Genomic DNA, 21,483 nt, shown 5'->3' on the forward strand with positions numbered 1-21,483 from the left:
GAGAAGAGAAGAGAAGAGAAGAGAAGAGAAGAGAAGAGAAGAGAAGAGAAGAGAAGAGAAGAGAATAGAAGAGAAGAGAAGAGAAGAGAATATAAGATAAGATAATTTTTTGGGGTTTCCGGGACTCAAACTACCTCCATAGTCTCCATACCCAATTTCATGTAAATCGGTTTAGTGCTTATTGATTCCCCATACAAATTTCCACCCCCCCTTTCACTCCCCTAAAGGGCGATTTCTGGTATAATCACTACCCTATGTCCTTCCCCGGGACTCGAACTATCTCTACGTCAAATTTCAACTCAATCGGTTCAGCGGTTTAAGCGTGAAGAGGCAACACACAGACAGACAGACAGACAGACTTTCGCATTTATAATATTAGTATGGATATATAGTATAGATATATTATATTATATTTCAGGTAATGGGCTTCTTGAATTTACAGCTATAGATTAGACCTCGAGTGGTTAGTTCTTAGATCTTTGTTTTTGACTACTTGCATGTTTTTTTTTAATAATTTTTATACAATTAAGAGAGATCCCTTAAAGGGATAAGTTCGCCTTTGTACTAATGACGAATGTTATTTTGCCTGTTTTATTTTGACTTTTGTACAATAAACTGTTTTACTACTACTAACTACAAAACTGAACGCGGTCAAAAATATGAAATAAATCAAGAAATGTGAAAATCGCATTTTTTTGCGTTTTCGTAAACGCGCATGTAACACCAGTACCTCTACCATCAGTTGCCAGAGTAAATTTCACTTACTTTAAGTGAATAAACGCGCCGTACGTCACATATTTACGTCGGTTTACGTATTATGTGCCCAACTTCACTCCACTGCAAACGATGCTGTCCCTTTCTAAGTTATACTAAAAAACAGAGCAAGAATTATATCGGAGTATTGTACAGCGCCTCTAGGTGTCACCTAAAGAACTAAATATCAAACGTATGAGTAAACGGTAAATTACCTATCGAAATCCTTAGCAAACTACCAGTTTTGACATTGACATATTTACTCACGTCTACGCGGTCAACGTAATTTACTTTCTTGTATATATGTGTGTTTATTGTTAATTTAATATTAATAATATTATTTAAGCTATCATATAATGTTTATAATTCTCTGAATTCAAAATTCTGGGCTAATCATCAGTGGCGTGCCTAGAGTTTTGGAGTAAGGCAAGCCGAAAGCGCACAGGGCATACTCATACTACTACTAGATATAATTTTACAAACATATCAGGGCCTACCGCGAACACCGAAGTTTGCAAGTTGCAGGCATTTTTCTCTGTCACACTAATTATTTACGCTTTAATTGAAGTAAAACAACAATCCCTTGTAAACGGCCGTACAGAATTTTCTCTTATGCGATTGACTTATCTGAGAATACAAAAGTCGTGTGTTGATTTTGGCGCGGAAATGATATCCCGTTTTTCTACAAAGTTTAACGATTTTACCTTGCCTTCGTTGAGTAATACGTGGACACATCCCTTCCCTTCACAAGAAACGACTTCATCCATAGTTAATGTAGCCACTTTCATAAGTTTTACAAACAAATTAGAGGACAAATTGTAAGTACAAACGCGTAACTGAACAAGGCCACGTCGACTAAATAATAATATACTTGAAGTTGATTATTAAACACGAACTATGCAGCTAACTTCATACCAAATAAAATTGCTATAGTTTGTCAAACATGAATCTAGATTCATGCTCATTTCAAACATAGACAGAGAGAATCATACTATCTTTGTCTTTCACTGGTACTAGCACCCAAAAGAAAAGGATGAGTATAGTTTTTTTGTTCTTATTTACTGCCAATTTGGTTTAACCAACTATAGTCGGTAAATAAGGCCCCATTCGCACGAGAGTTTTTTCAACGCGCGTTAAAAAAGCGTTTGAATGACAAATGTGTAACCATGTATGTATTCACACAAAGGCGGTTTTCAAGCGCGGCGCTTTTTAGGGTTCCGTAGCCAAATGGCAAAAAACGGAACCCTTATGGATTCGTCATGTCTGTCTGTCTGTCCGTCCGTATGTCACAGCCACTTTTTTCCGAAACTATAAAAACTATAATGTTAAAACTTGGTAAGTAGATGTATGTTGTGAACTGCATTAAGATTTTCACACAAAAATAGAAAAAAAAAATTAGAACTGAAACTCAAATTTTTTTTTTCATCAAACCCATACGTGTGGGGTATCTATGGATAGGTCTTTAAAAAATGATATTGAGGAGGAATATCATATCTTTCTAAACTGAATAGTTTGCGCGAGAGACACTTCCAAAGTGGTAAAATGTGTCCCCCCCCCCCCCCCTGTAACTTCTAAAATAAGAGAATGATAAAACTAAAAAAAATATATGATGTACATTACCATGCAAACTTCGACCAAAAATTGGTTTGAACGAGATCTAGTAAGTAGTTTTTTTTTAAATACGTCACAAATCGTAAACCGCAATTTACCTTTCACTCACATTTCACATAAAAAATACATTGTTTAAATTGTGTAATGTACGGAACCCTCGGTGCGCGAGTCCGACTCGCACTTGGCCGGTTTTTATCGAGCACTGTTCGATTTTCGGCGTTGAGCGTTGGCCGTAAATTGAATTGACCATACGGAACTCCGTGTATCTGTTCTCACAAGCGTTATAAAAGTGCCGGCGCTGCTGTCAGATGGCTGTCGAGTGTCAAACTTTGGTGTCAATCGTCATGGCTCTGCCGAGACGCGTTTGAATACATAACGCATATCGTACCATTCGTAACAAATAACTATGTGGGAGCTCGATCCCGAATTATTAATTCAAGAAGTCGAGTCCCGACCATTTTTACCGGAATACGCAAATAAACTACTTAAAAAATGAAGCGTGTTTTTATTACTACACTTCCACAAGGCAGGGACTGCAGGGAGTAAGCGTTCATATGAACACAAATATCACAAACGGTAAAAAAGCTCCAACGTCGGGTTTTAACGCAACGCTTTTTAAGCTCTCGTGCGTATGGGGCCTAATCTAATATGTGTTCAAAACGCGAGTTTTAAATGTTATACATATATATATATATATATATATATATGCCTATGCACCTCTTGCTAAACCATAGTGTTGTTTTGATTACACATGATTTTCTGTATCAGAAACTGTATGTGTGAACTGGGTCTAATGACAAGTAGATTAGATCAACGTTAAAGCAAACAAAAATGGTATTACTATGATAATCTAAATTATCAAATCTCATATTTATTTACATACAAGATATATACAGTGGTACTACGTAAACGAAATTAATAACTAGCTTAAATCTAAAATAGGCCCTTGAGGCATTGTACCAAGGATGCTGGCGGCATTTCCCCGCTGTATCGCAATGCTGATACGTTGTGCGAGAAAGCCGCCAGCTCTTCGGTCACCAATTAAATCTCATATAGTCTTATTTATATACTTATATATGAAGTTAGTATGAGATGTAATTATTACTGTTAGTTGTACATACTTACCAAATATGCTACAAACCTATTAAACAAAAAATACCACTTCATTTTATTATTATTTATTACAACCTTGGAAATATTGTTGCGTTCCAGAAGGTACATAATCTACCTCTATGACTATATAACATTTTCAGAATTTCCAGAGTTGCCTGTGGCCTGTTTTATTTACAAATTGCATTGATATGTAGTTCGAAGCGGTTAAAGTACCTAAAGATTACTCAGGTTTAGGTGATTTATCAACTATACATCTAACTTTCACTACCAACATATTTTGTTTTTATTTAGTTTTTAAAAAGCACTGTATAACACTATATTCTTCAGATATCTTCCTGTTTTTATAATTTCTGAATGTGTAATGATGTTTACTGGCCAAGTCACATCCAGAATACTGCACATTCGGCCACATCAGATGATGTGGCTGTGATCATACAGTTCCATAGCTGTTAGTTAAGTTTCCAAGTTTCATCAGCTACTATCATTGTTGTTATACTCCTGAAAAAGAATAAGTTTATAGGTTACGAGTATTTAGGTGTAAGTTTACTGCTACCTACGTTAAGCATTATACACATTCATACTTTATACATTAGTCACTAATCATATGGTATATTTACCTTGCATTTTGAAAAGGTATCGAGACATCATAAAGACATCGATGGACAGACATGGCAGGTTGTCTGATAGGATTAGGCCTTACAATAACACTCCATCATTATATTTGTGGGGTTGTTTTCTTGGAGGAACAAAAGTTTTACTATAAGGCGTTTAATTCGACCGAACTTTACACAGTGTAGTTATTTATTTTAATATTATTTTCTAAACGGGCACTTGCCTCTTGTTTGACTGTTTGACACTCTTAGCGTACGTTCAAATACTTCTGTTTTTTCGTGTGTTTTAGGTAAGTTGTGATAAAACTACAATGATTAACTAAGCATATAAATGATAATTTAATCGGAAATGCATTTGTAACATGATATAACGGTAATAAACATCCGAATAAAAATATTTCGTTCAAATATTGTTGTTTCCAAGTTAAAAGAAATGTCACATCGAAAACGCACGTATTTTTCGATGACATCTGTCACGTTTATTCGCGTAAACGGCGTAAAGTATTTACCTAGAATAATTCTGGCTCAGTTTTCTTTATATAGTTAGAAAGAGAACGTTTTAGGTGTGAAGTTAGGCATGTATCGAAAACTCACGTTAAAACGTTTGTGACTCATGGTGCCAGTTGATTTTTTTAGTTTTTTACGTGACCGGTAGAGGCACTGTACAATTACTCCATACATTTTCCTTAACTTTCTCACTTTCGACTGTCATTTACGGAACTCATGGTAGCCGTACTGGAGTACAGCAGGCGTCCATAAACTACGGTAACTGCATACCATCAGGCGTACCGTATGCATGTTTGCCACCGACGTGGTACAAAAAAAAGATATTCGAGTTTAAAACCGAAAATTTTTATTTTGATATATTTACCAAAAAAATCATGTATGCACTCGTAGTTCTGAAGATACACGTAAAATAATTGTAAACCGTCGTGAATATTTTGATACCATTCACGAAAATAAAAATCCCTTAAAAATTGTATTCCATTGATATTTGAACTAATTATACTCGTACCTACGACCACTGCTATTTAAATCCAATATCTGGGAGACCGAGCGACCCAAAAAGCGATGGATGGATTGTGTGAAAGAGGATATGAGAAAGAAAGGAGTGAGTGCTGAGGTGACGAAAGATAGAGGAGAATGGAAGAGAAAAACATGTTGTGCCGACCCCACATAACGTGGGATAAGGGCAGGAAGAAGAAGAAGATCTGGGAGACCGAGCTTCGCTCGGAAAACATATAGAAACTCAAAAATACATGTTTTCCCAGAGATAAGACCTAGCTTTTTTTTAATTCTACGTCGGTGGCAAACAAGCATACGGCCCGCCTGATGTTAAGCTGTCTCCGTAGCCTATGTACGCCTGCAACTCCGGAGGAGTTACATGCGCGTTGCCGACCCTAACACTCCTCTCCCTCGAGCTCTGGCAACCTTACTCACCGGCAGGAACACAACACTATTAGTAGGGTCTAGTGTTATTTGGCTGCGGTTTTCTGTAAGGTGGAGGTACCTCCCCAGTTGGGCTCTGCTCTAGATCTGGAATGACATCCGCTGTCCTGTGCCCTACCACACAAAGCGAGATGTCATTCACAGTGCCCATACCTCTCTTTTGGACGTAGTTTAAGGACATACCCGGGTCCTAGCTAGATCGTTTTTTTCCGCCTAAAACCCCCATATATAGCAAACTTCTACGAAATCGTTAGAGCCGTTTCCGAGATCCTCGAAGTATATATAGATAGATACATATATATATATACAAGAATGGCTCGTTTAAAGGTATAAAGGGGCCCACTGACTATCAGTCCGCCGGACGATATCGGCCTGTCAGTTAGAACAAAAATTTGACAGTTCCGAACAACTGACAGGCCGATATCGTCCGGCGGACTGATAGTCAGTGGGCCCCTTAAGATAAACGTAGTTAAATAAATGAATTCCTTTATCAAATGTAAATGAAAACCCGACAGTTTACATTAAACAATATATTAAACTAAAGTAAATATAAACCAGGGTACAAAATATGACAGCACTACGAAATGTGACGGCAACGGAGACGGGTGATAAATGGCCGCCATCTTAATTTCGTTGAGAGCGATGTTCCTTGGTGTTTGCCAACTGCATTTATTGCCAACATACAGATAATCTTATTAGATTTATGTTTATCGTACTATTAACACAAACTGGCTTAACCTTTTGTCTGTGCACAATAAGATTTCTGACTTAAAAAAAAAAAAAAAAAAAAAAAAAAAAAAAAAAAAAAAAAAAAAAAAAAAAAAAACTTAACCTTTTGTCTGTGCACAATAAGATTTCTGACCGAATTTCTAGCCATCTTCTTGGTTTTTTTTTGGGAACGATTTTTCTGCTCTATACTTACATCATAACCGAGGTTTAAAACACACACGATTCTTGAACACCACATACTTACAGAATAATTATAAATTAACAGCTTATGATTTAAACTGAAAAGTGAAATTTAGCGAAATGTTGAGTTTTTTGCTTAAAATAATGGAAAGCTTGTTGATGTTGTCTTGTAACAATTTAAACTCTCGCGTTTTGAACACATATTTAAATACGAACGGGTCTATGGCGATTTATCTTCATTGTTTTTACCTTAAATTCCGACGTTTCAGTTGATGCACCAGATTTCCGTGACCACAGCTAGTGAAACTCAGCTGAAACGTCGGAATTTAAGTTAAAAACAATGAAATTAAATCGCGGTAGACCCATCCGTATAATTAAATAGATGTTGTCTTAATCAAATAACAGGCGTGCGTTTACATATCGCCGCTATACTTACTCAACCTCGTATCTACAACATTCATTTGATGACAAAAACACCCGTATTCCGAATGAAAGAAAAGCGACATTTCCATCAAATGATTATTGCAGATATGAGGTTGAGTAAGTATAGCGACGACATGTACATAGATTTAAAGCAGAAAAAAATATAGGTTTGATATTTCCTATCGCTATTTATTTAGTAATTTTTTTTTCAACACAAATTTTGTTAAACATTCGGTGGTAACACTAAATGTCAAATTCAAATGTACATTACCCAGCGCAAATCGTATAAACGCTCACAAAACCAGCCTTTTCCAGCCGTAATAACAAGGGTCCTGACGTGGGTTTACATAAGTACATAGATTTAAAACAGAAAAATTATAGGTTTGATAATTCCTTTCGCTATTTATTTTGTAATTTTTATTTTCAGAACAAATTTTGTTAAACATTCGGTGGTACTAAACAATGTCAAATTCAAATATACATTTACCCAGCACAAATCGTATAAACGCTCACAAAACCAGCCTTTTCCAGCCGTAATAACAAGGGTCCTGACGTGGGTTTACATTAAGTACATAGATTTAAAAAAGAAAAAAATATAGGTTTTAGAATTCCTTTCGCTATTTATTTTGTAATTTTAATTTTTAGAACTAATTTTGTTAAACATTCGGTGGTACTAAACAATGTCAAATTCAATAGTTATTTGTGCAACAAGAGAGGAAAGTTGGTTTTTCTTGCGAGTGTTTATTTCGAGTCCCGAGAAAGCGAAAGATTCTATAATTGAATCACGAGCGAAGCGAGTGATTCTAAGTTAGAATCTAGAGCGTAGCGAGGGACTTAAAAACACGAGATGTAAAATAACTTTGCTCTCGTGTTGCACACATAATTTTTCACTTTAGTAGTGAGAACATATTAAAGGTTAAAATGTATTTCGAATTACACAGAATAAACAGAAAAAAAAGTATTATAATATGTACGATACGATAAGATACGATACGATACGACACGAGACGAGACGAGCCGGGACCGTACCGGACCGGACCGTACCGTACCGTACCGTACCATACCATAAAAAAATGTAATAAAAGTATGAAGTTCATGGCCTTTACTAAGTCGCACTTTCCTCACTCCAGGGAGTAACGAAAGTAGGCTTGTTCGAGCTGCTGAGGTGAAAATGTACATTTACCTAGCACAAATCGTATAAACGCTTACAAAACCAGCCTTTTCCAGCCGTAATAACCAGGGTCCTTTAGTTAAACTAAAAACCCTTAGCAGCAAAACTTACTGAAGGCCATTTGGCCTATAAATACCATCTTAGTCATGCTCCGAAAGTTACGACTCACGATGATATGGAAAAAGAAATTTCTGAACGGATTTTTCTTCATAAAACGCTAACTGGTGAAATATTAACTAAGTAATTTTTCATTTTAAACGATTTGCGCACAAAAGAGCACGTTGGGTCTTTCAGAGCGACCGCTTTGAATTTTTTACTCGTTTTGGTGAAAAGCTGTTTTGTGTTTGTGATTGCTATCGGCAATTTTTATCAGTCATACTGTCCATAGTGAAGTAAATTTAAAAGTAATTACACTCATGGACAAATTTAGAGGAACGCAAAAAAAGTTAGATTACTAATTTTGAAATTACTTTAGGCGCTATATCCATACTAATATTATAAATGCGAAAGTCTGTCTGTCTGTCTGTCTTTCTGTCTGTCTGTTCCCTCTTAACGCTTAAACCGCTGAATCGATTTATATGAAATTTGGCATAGAGATAGGTTGAGTCACTGAGAAGGACATAGGATAGTTTTTATCCCGAAAATCATCCCTTAAGAAAGTGAAAAGCGGGTGGAATTGAGATAATTAATGAAGTGCCTGCTAATTTGTGCGCATAATATGCTCAAATCAAATGATTGCTATAAGAATTTTTCCAGGCGCTATACTTACTTTAGCTGCTGTTACTAAGTCCACGCAGACGAAATCGCGCGCAAAAGCTAGTATATATATAATATGCTCAGTAATTAGCAGTAAAGTTGACTACGACACTTTGCAAAGAGTAAAACGACAAAGAAGAATTAAACCCTTTTTTGCATTAAATTTTGAAATGGCACGTATTGTGCTAATTACCACACTAGGGCGATAAAGTAGCACCATATTTACTGTAAAAGCTTTTTCAATGTTTAGATAAAGCTGTGACATTTGTGTTTCCCATTTCAATTATTTTTCAGTAACGAATTACGTATAATATAAATTCATCTTTTAATTTATTAATACATCGAAATATTCCTCACGATAATTAATTAATAAGGTCATCGGTTCGGTTGTTTGTTAATCAGTACGGCTACCATCAGTTTGGCAATAATATGCGAGTACGAGCGGGATGCATAGAAAGCAAAGATAGATATAACTCCGTAATAGATGGATACAGTCTAAGGAAAAAACGTGCCTCGAAAATCACGAAATTTTGATTCTCGATCAGATGGCGCCACTAGTTTTGGCCTACACTCGTATAGAGGGCGTTGACTGTTTCGTTTGTTATTTATAATTTTAACGCATACCAGTGAAAGAACATGGGTCAAAATCATATAAAAATAATTAATGCAAATAAAAAAATCATTTATCCATATTTTAATACATTTTATCGTATTTTTATAAATATTTATTTTTAGTTTTAAAGTGTGTCGACAGATGGCAGTGAATTTACTGGGGTTACAAAATTTACTATGACAGTACCGCTCTAGTATAAGTTACTCTATGATAGATAGTAAATTACGTTCTCGATGGCGTTTATATCAGTCCCAAACTGATGGTAGCCGTACAGAGATTATTTTATCCTTGACTTTATTATATTTTACATACATATACATAGTAAGTATGTAAACACTTTATTGTACGAAAATTAAAGGAATCAAGGCTACATCAGATAAAAGTAGTACAAAGTATTTAATTAAATAATTTAGCTACAAAAGATAAAATAAAACCGATATTTCTAAAATTTCCGCCTGAATTCCGGATCAACGGGGCTTTAAATTTGATCACGAAATGAAAGACAAACATTACGTCTTCTGTAAATTATGACAGAAAGAATCCCCATCATCCATTATAGAGTGGGGGAGCAATGGTGGCACCATAACTCATGGCACGCCCCTCCGTTTCGTATAAGTACGCAACTGCCGGGCAGAGGCCTACTTACAAACCATTATTGTATGTATATATTTACACACGCTACACTACAGAAGGCCGATTCACATTATATCAATTTGTTCAGGTTTTGACACATCCTTGACAATATTTTTAGGAAATAAATTAAATTATTTCATAAAAATATTGACGCAATAAGCCCTTAATAGACCGCATCGCCTTCCGGGCGAAAACTCGTATGGCGGTTAACGGCTATGTATGATGAACCATCGTGAACGTCAGCTGCCGCTCCGTTGGTGGGTTGAGGAATGGTTCGCTCGATAACTTTTTATTTCGTATATGGTTGTAATTGGTTTTGAAAAATACGGCTGGGTGCGTAGCCAACATGCCAATCGTTTAGCATCCGTAGCGATCGAAACGCAACTGTCATATGGAAGAGTGATAGAGAGACACAAAGCGTTTCGTTATCGTAGCGCGATTGTCACCTTGGTTAAGCACCCTGCGGGGCTAAGATGAGCGGCTGTCTGTCATTTGTCACCTTGCCTGTCACGCTCTAACAAATACGTAAGTGCGAAAGTGACGCATGATATGACAAGTGACAAAAACGCGACCATGATACCGGTGCTGGTTCTCTTGACGCCATAGACATAGTATATCTAGTTATAGACGCGCCACCGAGCGACCGGGGGTAAGAGAAAGAATATTCATATAAAATTTGGGCAGCATAGGATTTTTTCTCTTTCACTCTTACAAATTTCGGTATTTCGCCATCGTCTCCTACCTATGATGCCACCCGGTCAGTGATAAGGACAAAGCATGGCACTATTATCTCTTTCCTCTTATAGGAATCGCAATAAGACTATCTTTCTCTATCAAAGAGTGTCAGGCCCTTGCTCGACGCGAACGCTCGCTTACGCACGTCGAGCGATGAAAGAGCTACCGTTATCTCCGTGCTGTTATTTGCACATAAACTTTTTATATTATAGTCCTTTTACGGGGTAATGGCAAGTCTGAGTAGAAAAATTGCAAGCTTTTAGACCTTATTCTGGGTTAAATAAGGTTCAAAATTGTTGTCGGTTTTCGTTGATATGAATTTAGGTGTGACATTTGTTGTAAATGTAATGTATGCGATAAAGTGTGTATAATGTAACGTTTTTTTTATATTACGTTATAATATTTACTTTTATCATCATCATTCATTCATTTATTTATTATCTCATATAAGCTTACAGTAATATACCAAATCGCTTACACGGTAAACATTATGCATAATTAATTAACAAATACAAGATTCTGATAATTAGCTCCATGCATGAATTTATTTTTATTTTTGGATTCATAATTTATATCGTTGGAACACCGGAAATGATAAAAATACTTTTGTAAACCTTAACATTATTTTATTAAAAAATATTTAAAATGTTGAAAATTTTTGAGCGGTTGAAACGCTCATAATTTTTGGCGCGAATTCGACAGAGCGTGATGACGTCACACGTTGGGCGGCCCAACTGACGTTTGCTACTAATGACACTAATCTGTCGAACGCGTGACGTCACGTGGCGTTTCGAGCGTTTCGCTCACTAGCTTTTCGCGGGCAAATTTTTGTACTTTTTATTTATAATTTTAAGTAATTAAATGATAATTTAAAAACGGAAATGCATTTGTAACATGATATAACGGTAACAAACATCCAAATAAAACATATTTCGTTCAAATATAAACTTCATGCATGAGGCTAATTGATTTTGTGATAATTCAACTATCATTTACTATCTGTACATAGTGTTCGTTTGTTTTTATTTTTCTCTCAATAGCTTAAAGGTTAACTAGTACACAACTAGTACTAACACAAGTAATCATTGTATGAATATGTATGTATGTAAACACTTCATTCTACACAAGAGTGGTGGAAAACACATAATATCAAAATATATGAAATGTACAATAGCAAACTTATCCAAAAGGGGTCTCTCTTTTGGATAAGTTTGCTATTGTACATTTCATATATTTTGATATTATAACACATAATATCAAAATATATGAAATGTACAATAGCAAACTTATCCAAAAGGGGTCTCTCTTTTGGATAAGTTTGCTATTGTACATTTCATATATTTTGATATTATGTGTTTTCCACCACTCTTGTGTAGAATGAAGTGTTTACATACATACATATTCATACAATGATTACTTGTGTTTAACTCATCTTCTGCTACAGTGCGGCATAAAATAGTAGAATTTGAATGAGGGCGCCACTTTCTACGTAACCTTATGACGTAAAATGCTTAAAAAATAAACATGGCAACAATTTAGTATGGAATTTTTTTAGTTTCATTTTATTTAATTTCTACTATTTTATGTCGTACTAGTTATACGCTACGGCGTAGCCGTTCACACGGGTTTCTCGTCATATGCGCCATTTTCAACCAAAAGGGGTACTTATTGTCGCTTGTCAGTAAGGCGCTATTTCCATATAGCTTCAATTACAAATCAACCTTATCGACAACCGACAATGTGGTACCTTTTGGTTGAAAACGTCTCATATAGCTTATGCTTAATAGAGTTGAAATATCGATGTTGTGATTATCGCTGAATGGATTATTTAATAAAATAAAAATAGATTTTCTATTTGTTTTCTTACTATAGGTACATATGTAGTTTGGTTGGGAACTTCTATATAAGTTTTATATGTATTTCTGTAGTTTATTTTTGCTTTGTTTTGCTGCGGTAATACGTTTGATTATAAAGTTGTAATACGAAATCATACTTGACCTTTGTCTATAAAAACTATGTAAGAAGTCTTAAATCACACATTAAACATGAGATTCAAATATTCAAGCCAATTTCATAGCTAAATGGGGCTTTTTCTATGAAATGGGACCTTATTGTCGATGGCGCTTACGCCGCACAGCGTCGCGCGGCATTGTATTTATATCCGAGCATCGTTAATAATGGCGTAAGCGCCATCGACAATAAGGTCCCTTTTTATAGAAAACACCACAAATGAACGAATATTTCATACGAAAAGAAGGCTAAGTGGTTAAGCAGGCTACTCGGCGCCGCCTGGCCGATTTCTCGAGATTTCAGGAGAAGGGAATTGAATAATAGACCATTTTATACAATAAGTCCTTTGACATAGTTAACGGAGAGCAAATTGTATGAAAGAGTATTTTATAGTGGACATTTTGTGGTGAATTTTTTTGCATGTTATGTAAGACGAAATGTACACTTGTGTATTAGTCTAGTAACGTCTAAACATTAACATTATGCTTATATTGACCGGGATATAGACCGTGATTACCTTTTGTATTGTTACACAAATGCAAATACGTAAGGTAATCACGGTCTATATCCCGATCAATATAAGTCTAGTGAAACTAACCGTGAATCATTAAAAACTCTTATTAACATTATGTACTGTTCAAAAAACTAACCTCTCCTCGGCCTCCTTGTGGCTCTCCGCCGGCCTCTCTATTAGTAGATTTCTAAATCACGTTCAAAGCAAAATTAAACTTTCAGGAGCCGCTGCCGAACGTAGTTAAAAACCGATCTTCTCTTGGCCTCCGTGTAGCTCTCCGTCGGCCTCTCTGCAGGTAGATTCCAGCAGACACCGGCACATTTAAAGCAAAATGAAACTATCAGACTGCGCTGTGACATCAAATGAAGACAAAGACGTACCTTCTCTCCTTGGCCTCCGTGTAGCTCTCCGTCGGCCTCTCTGTAGGTAGATCCCCGCGAACACCAGCACGTTCAAGGCCAGTAGGAAACAGCCGGCGCCCACGGTTACACCGAGCGCCACTGTGTAGCTGTCGACAAATAAATAAATTAATATTGGGAATTGATAAACTAAATTATTTTGCTTGTTCTTTGTTTAATTTCGCACTTCGGTTTCGAAGGGATAGCAGGAAACAAACACCGAGTTTAATAATAAACTGACGTACATTTGCACTGGCTGAACTTAACTTCACACAAATCACATCAAAATACTTTTTTTTTTTACCTGACTTGGGCTCTATTGCACCTAGGACAATTAGAGCGGTAGGACTGTGTGGGGGGATGGTAGCCTGGGGAAAATCCAGGACCTTAAGGTTTAAAATCTTACGTATACCACGATGAACAAATGTTCGCGAGATGTAGGAATTTTGATAGACGTAACAGCGACATCTATCAGTAAATTTGGTAAACACTTTTAATTAGTCGTTTAATATACCGTTGATAACATGATAACTCGGATGGGATACGTATATAGGTACAAGAATTGCTCGTCAAAAGATTGTAAAATACATTCAATATTTTTTTTTTATTCATCGATTTTAATTTTTGTACTAGGATTTCGGTCACAAAATTATAACCGCAAACTTGGCTGTATAGAGCTCCCAACTCTACCTTTATGGAATCTAAGTACAAAAGATATTGAAAAAAAAAAATGCTTAGTATCATTATAAGTTTACTATGAGAAGAGAAGAATTTCATTATTTCATAGTGTATTTATTACGACTTACAAACCAAACATTTAAAACTTTCGCGGTTTGAACACATATTAAATCACATTTAGAAAGAAAGAAAGAAAATACATTTATTTAACGCCACAACAGAATACATATATGAAAAAAAGGAAACATACAGACAAAAAACATTGGACGCTAAAATAGGACCCCACTCAGCATAATGCCGCGGTAATCCGCGGCGCTGGTTTTCAGTGGGGACCTGACTTAAAACTATGAGTTGGTGGCGACACATACGCCAACGACACAAACAAAAAACACAGACAAAAAAGTAAGTAACTACCACAAACAAAAAAAATCTATACATACTAAAAAACAAAAGAGAAAAAATAAAAACAATAATGAAATATAAAATGCACAATGAATTAAGTATATATAAAAAAACATAGAAAAAAAGCTTACAATTTTTTTTTTACAAAAAATAAATAAATTTGAATTAAAACTGTAACCTAAAAACTTAAAGCTAGCCACAAAACCGATATAGAAACGGGTCTATCGCGAATTTATTTTGTTACCTTTATTTACCGACGTTTCGACACAGGTTTCACTGGTCGTGGTCGCGGCTACCTGACGTCCCAGCAAAATGTCAAAACAGAGATTTATGTGACTACCCCACGAAAAGTGCATTTAAAATTTGAGGTAGACATCACAGTTTCAAACCACCCACTACACATAAAAGTTAATTATTGTCAATAGTCCGACACACAACACTCACAACATCCGCGCACACATCCGAAGATAGATCCCTTGGCTTTAACTTTTCCGTTTCTAAATGTGATTTAATATGTTACAAACCAAAACTTATAACAATAAAACAACCATAAAAATATGAATGGAAATCGAAATAGTCATTAAACTCCTCGTTTTCAAAGTTATAGTATAACTAAAATCGGCCATCGCCATTAAAACTTATTAATGATCCTATAAAGCACAGAACTAACAACAACATTTTAAAACTACAAAACTGTACGTTTGTTAACAATCCATACCAAATACAACCTTAAAACAATGAAATAAAACTATGAAAACGGATTATATCGCGTATATTGAATTTATAATACATCCCGACGTTTCGAACCCTTTACAGCGTTCGTGGTCGGGTGACACACAGTTTTATTTCATGAGTAACTATCGCGGTAACCGAAGACAATATTTCTTAAAACAGTGAGTTAAAGTTTAATTTCAAAACTCATTTGCGTTTCACTTAAGTCCTTTCCATTAAAGGGCTTGCAAATCGCTGACGAAATTACTCCAAATCCAGACATAAAATAAATGCATTACGGTTGAAAATCTAATGCACATAAAAGCACTTAATGCATTTTAAAAGCTTGAGAAACAGTCCGCAATTACAAATTAATGACACAATAATTTCAGTAGGCATTACCATTGTGCGCTTTCATGTTCCTGTTCTGCTCGATTGCCTGTTAAGCTCGCTTTTCAACAGGAAGCCAGCACTCTAAACCAATTAGTGACATTAATGGCGAATAATTAAGTAATTGCCAGAAATTTACAGTTAAATCATTTTCAGAGCGGTAATTAAAATGTTAAGACTTCTGAATTGTGAATAAAATACTGAGTTCGCGAACCCTCAGCCCCATGACTTAGACATCTATAAAAAATCCAAAGAATTAATCGGCTAAGAAATTCCACATAATTTTCGAATTTGCTTACCAAATTTTACGAGAATTGGTTGAGAAATACGACCAGTAGAGGTTAACAGTCTAATTACGACATTTGTCTTTCCCCAAGTTGAAACGGAGGTAATTTGGTCAAGTAAGTGTTTACACCTATGTTTCATTTAAATTTTAAAAAATATTACGAATAACGTTTTTTTTTTTTTTTTACTAGCCCATTATGGTGTCCCACTGCTGGGCAAAGGCCTCTCCCCTTGTCTTCCACGACTCCCGATATAGTGCCTCCTCCGGCCAGTTGTTGAGAAAGGTGTCTAGGTCGTCCCGCCATCTCCGTCTGGGCCTGCCGGGTCCGCGCCCCTCTTCTGGCATCCATTTGGTGGCTATGCTAGCCCATCTGTCTGGATGCATGCGGCAGACGTGACCGGCCCAGTCCCATTTGAGCCTAGCAGTTGAGAATAACGTATTATTTTATAAAAATATCTTCCCTCTGTCTTACACATGTGGGGTAAGCGACCTTTTGCTAATTAATGTTCCTGATAAATTCTAATAAACAGCTAATAAACAAAGACTAATTATACCCTGCTTATCTCCCTAAGTACATAATCGGATGTGACCCTTACGTAACCTGGTTACGTTGTGTGTAACCGCTAATGTGGACGGACCTTTTGTCCGCAATCGTATACTAATACGCCATTTCCTTTATTTTCCGTAACTGCTATTATTCTTAGTGTTTAGGGTTCCGTTAAAAGACAACGGAACCCACCAGGGTTTCATCATGTTCAGCTGTTGGCCATTTAATTTTATTTTTACTTAACTAGGAATAGTAACAAATAACAAATTAATAGCATACGTACTAACTACAGTTATCTCTAGGACCCGAAATTTTGGGTGCGACTTTTCACAAGTCTTAGGGAGAGAACACCACTGTTTATCGATGTTATCGATTAATCGAGATTTTTTTATTTGTGTATCAAATAATATCTCAAATTTTCTGACGATACGTACTCTTTACAACGTCGTTGTTGAAAAATGATCGAAATATCGGAAAGTTTAATCCGTTTCATTTGTTTTATTGAAATAAGTATAATTATGAAAACTTTTATATTTTATAACGAGTTATAACGGCGATGTAGAAATACGCCGCTCCCGGTACAGCGCCATCTAACGTGATATTTAGTAAACTTGTAGTTAGTAGTCTGACTTGGATCTTTTTCATATTCACTCTTTACAATCCTGCACCAAACTAACTGTCTCTGTTTGTCCCAATGGTTGACTGGTAGAGAATGCCTCAAGGCGTTAAGTCCGCCATTTGTACTCTTTATGTGTAAATTTGTGCAATAAAGTTTAAATAAATAAATAAATAATAAAACCTACGCCTACGAAGTAACCCCTAGTTATCTCATTGTTAGTTTGTAAGTGGCTAATTACAATCTTTGCTTCCTAACTAGCCTGATGTGACCTCTAAAAGATCAGAAGTGACCCGTAGTAACCAGATTACAGCAATACCGCTAATGTACAGAACCTTTGTCCGCAATCGTCTGTAATGCGCCATTCCTTTCCCCATCTGCGGGGCTCTGATAGTGGTAATGGATGGGCGGGGGACGTAGTCAAACAATTACAGTAGGGCACTTTTGATAGTAGGTAAATAAATGAATATTACCCTAATATTGTCTTCGGTTACCGCGATAGTTACTCATGAAATAAAACTATGAAAACGGATTATATCGCGTATATTGAATTTATAATACATCCCGACGTTTCGAACTCTTTACAGCGTTCGTGGTCAACGGGTACCTGAGGAAAAATTCCCGTCAAGTCACCCGTTGACCACGAACGCTGTAAAGAGTTCGAAACGTCGGGATGTATTATAAATTCAATATACGCGTTATAATTCGTTTTCATAGTTTTATTTCATGAATATTACCCTCCTAAGGTTTCACAGATATCATCATACCAGCCCTTTATCGCCCACTGCTGAGCATAGGCCTCTCTTCCAGTACGCTATTTGTCCCGGTCCTGAGCTACTCTCATCCAGAAGTGACCCGCAATCTTCCGGATATCGTCCACCCAACGAGCCAACAGACGCCAGGGGCTTCTTTCATTCGAAAGCCTAGCAACATGCAACACACACAATAGCAGAGCTATTATAAATACTACTTATTCAGTTCGATGTTTACATCATTTTTAACTGGAACAGTGGCATTTTGTTTTGTTTTATTCAATTTCCAAACAAAACGATCTGAACACAATATCTTTATCTATAAGTTAAAGTTTCACTTGCAAATTTTTGATATTGCATTTATATGCTTTGCAGGAGGTTAATCTTTAAAAAATCGGACTAGCCCCAGAGCTGAGTTCAATAAAACTTGTGTCATGGGAACTAGGCGATATAAAATAAACCATATATTTATATTAACTCAAAAATATAGAAAACATCCATTATTTAGAAACAAATTAGGGATCTGAATCCAGGATTTCATTTCAAGCTTCACAGTATAATACTAACTAGGCCAGGAGTCCATTATAAAATCAAACGCTTATTATTTTTATAGTATTTATTACTCGTTAGCGGCTTAGGTATAAATGTTTTGTAATTGTGATTGTAATTGCAACCCTATAAGTAAAACCAATAAAGACACCGTTTAATGGTGATTTTAAGACCAATCTCGCAATTATTTTATATCGAGCCGTTTTCGTTCAATCATGTATCGAGTACCGCCACGGTCTTTGAAAACTTTTTTTATTATATAAATAACTTTTTTTCTATATTAAGAGGCCGTAGTCGATTTTGGAGCAAAAATGTAAAATTGATAGATTTAGTCGTTGAAATTATACACGTTTTGTTACGTAATATCCTAAATAACAAGTATTGATTTCTATTAGCACGTCTTCTCATCTTGCCTTTTAATAATGAGGTCGCGAGCGTACGTCACCGGTAATGCATGAAGAGAAGGGGCAGTTTTTAAAAATTCATCAATAAATCATGGTGGTAAATTATACAAATTGATGTATAAGAATAGTTTTAGCAAATGTTGTAGATTGTTTTAAGTATCAAAATTACGTTGAAATTAAGTCGATTTTTAGAGAAATTGTTACTTGTTTTGAAGTAATTTCTGAAGAAAATTGATTTCGTCTAACTTTCATTTACACTACTTCAAAGTTATAATAATAAAAATGTAGTCTGATAACCGTCAAGTACAGGATATGTGTAATACAAAATTACCATGTTTAGCAGTTCAAACATTACGAAATTTACAAATAAGAGCGACAAAATCAGTGCTTTACGCGCGTTTACCTAAACGTCCATCAGAAAAGCAAACATTACTAATTTAGTGAGTCTGTTTTCAAAAAATTGATCTGATAAAAGGTAAGATAAGAAGACGTGCTAATAGAAACCAGTACTTGTTATTTGAATTAGGTAACAAAAGGAGTAAAATTTTACGGACTAAATCTATCAATTTTACATTTTTGCGACTAAAATCGACACCGGTCTCTTAAAAATCTGCTTAAGTAACATCATTTTCAATGACATTGGGTGATAGCTCCTTAATTTAAGTGCGTGCCTAAGGTAACTTACTTTCCTCGTTTCACTATGGCAGCTTCCGAATGAATTAACCGGAGTTTGCAGTAACGGAATTAACGGATGAATAATGAGCGTTATTTCTCCAACAACGTTGTTTTGATGCTTTTTATCTTTCATCTGAGTGAGAAATGAGTCTGAACGTAGGGTTTTAAATTTGTCGCTCAAGGGAGATATGACGCGATTTATACGATTATGGTAATGTAAATCATACTTTTGAATATTCAGAAAGCTTACAGATTTGTGCAACACCGCACAAGGGTGTGAAACTAGCATAGGGATGGACGTATGGTCACGCGGTGGGTGGGCAGAATAACGTCAGAGACAAACGCCAGATTGCAGGCTAGTATGCATGGGCCCAAGATAGAGCAGCTTAGAGAGCACTGGTGAAGAGTGTCCACATTCGTCACGTCCCTCAGGATACGACAAGAAAGAAGAAGAAACACCGCAAAGGGGCCGAAATCAGACAGAAAATAACGCAGGTAGGCAGGTACTGCCTCGTACAGCTAAACTGAGAAATGAAATTCCGCCTGCGGTGTTCCTAAACCGATACGACCTTTAAGAAAAGAGCGTTTTTCCATTAATAGCCGGCAACGCAGTTGCCCGCCCTCTGGTGTTTCAGGTATCCTTGGGCCACGGTAATTGCTCAACATCAGGTAATTTGTTATTTGATGCTGTTCGTTTGCCTCCTATCTCATAAAAAAATAGGTTCATGGTAACTTCTCGCGGCGTCTAATTTTAGCAAGTGACCTTTCAAATACACTTTATTTAATCTTAAATGTTGTATTTTTAGTGATAAATACTAAATAAAATAGAGATTTTATAGCAAGTGATTCATCTTTAGACTGGCATTCGGCCTCTGGACTGTCATCGGCCTCTTATAGAAAAATATTCCAAGGTGGTCTAAAAAACCTCTCATACTTTGGTACTTACCTAAAATAATGTGTGTACTTAAAGAATTTTCTTTCGGCGTGTGTTGCGGTCGGCCTCGATAACGGTGAGGGCTCATATTCGGCCTCTGAACTCGCGACGGCCTCGTATTGTAAAATGTTCCATAATAGTCTACAAAAACTCTCATACCTTGGTACTAACCTATAATAATGCGTGTCCATTGTCGTTAAGGAATCTTCTTTCGGCGTGGGTTGAGGTGAGGGCAGAGAAAGCGCCGGCCTCGGCGAGGGTGAGGGCTCGCATTCGGCCTCTGAAGTCTCTTCGGCCTCTGTGCTGTATTCGTCATCTAAGGCTGCTGTTGTGTAGAGTTCTGGGAAGATTTCGCCTGCGGAAAGAAGATGGTTGTAAGTACGCAAAACATTTTAAAGTTACAGTAACAACGGAATAAAATAAAATGAAATAGGCGTATGTATTCCGGGCGCATTTACATGTAAGCGATCTCTTCCAGTTAACATTTTTAAGTAATATTCGCTGTTAAGTTTCGTTTTAGTAAATAATTAGATTTTGTACGCCTTTAAAAAATCCTCCTATACCTCATCCGCTCACTCATATTCACACTCTTGTATATTGCTGTTTCGCGCGCACTCGTGCTGGGAGCGACACCTAGCGGAGCAATTGTCTCCAATGCAATATGGCGATTTGAGCGTTCCGTGTCGAATCCTCTTGTCTCTAATCAAGAAAAATCTGTGCAATTTATGTGTTAATCGAACAATCCGTATAATGAACGTGTGTGATGAGTGTTTTGTCGAAGACAACGAGAAAAGTCCAAGGCCTTGGTGAAAAAGTTAGCTCTCATGTGGTGATCGCAAG

The 21,483-nt window shown here is 36.3% G+C and overlaps 2 protein-coding genes across 2 annotated transcripts in view; one reads left to right on the forward strand and one right to left on the reverse strand.

Annotated features, from left to right (window-relative positions):
• The window catches only part of LOC134740887 (integrin beta pat-3-like), a 394,139-nt gene that overhangs the window by 56,641 nt on the left and 316,015 nt on the right, over positions 1-21,483 (forward strand). The gene's annotated exons all lie outside the window — the stretch shown is intronic.
• Positions 1-21,483, reverse strand: part of LOC134740513 (neuroligin-1-like) — a 314,697-nt gene that overhangs the window by 9,418 nt on the left and 283,796 nt on the right. Inside the window, exons 12-13 of the mRNA XM_063673019.1 lie at positions 20,815-20,998; positions 13,682-13,809 (exon numbers count right to left, since the gene is read on the reverse strand). Of these exons, the coding sequence (XP_063529089.1) occupies positions 13,682-13,809; positions 20,815-20,998 (312 nt within the window). The remainder of the gene's footprint in view (positions 1-13,681; positions 13,810-20,814; positions 20,999-21,483) is intronic.

Source organism: Cydia strobilella, chromosome 4, assembly GCF_947568885.1.
Source record: "Cydia strobilella chromosome 4, ilCydStro3.1, whole genome shotgun sequence".
Classification (NCBI taxonomy): domain Eukaryota; kingdom Metazoa; phylum Arthropoda; class Insecta; order Lepidoptera; family Tortricidae; genus Cydia; species Cydia strobilella.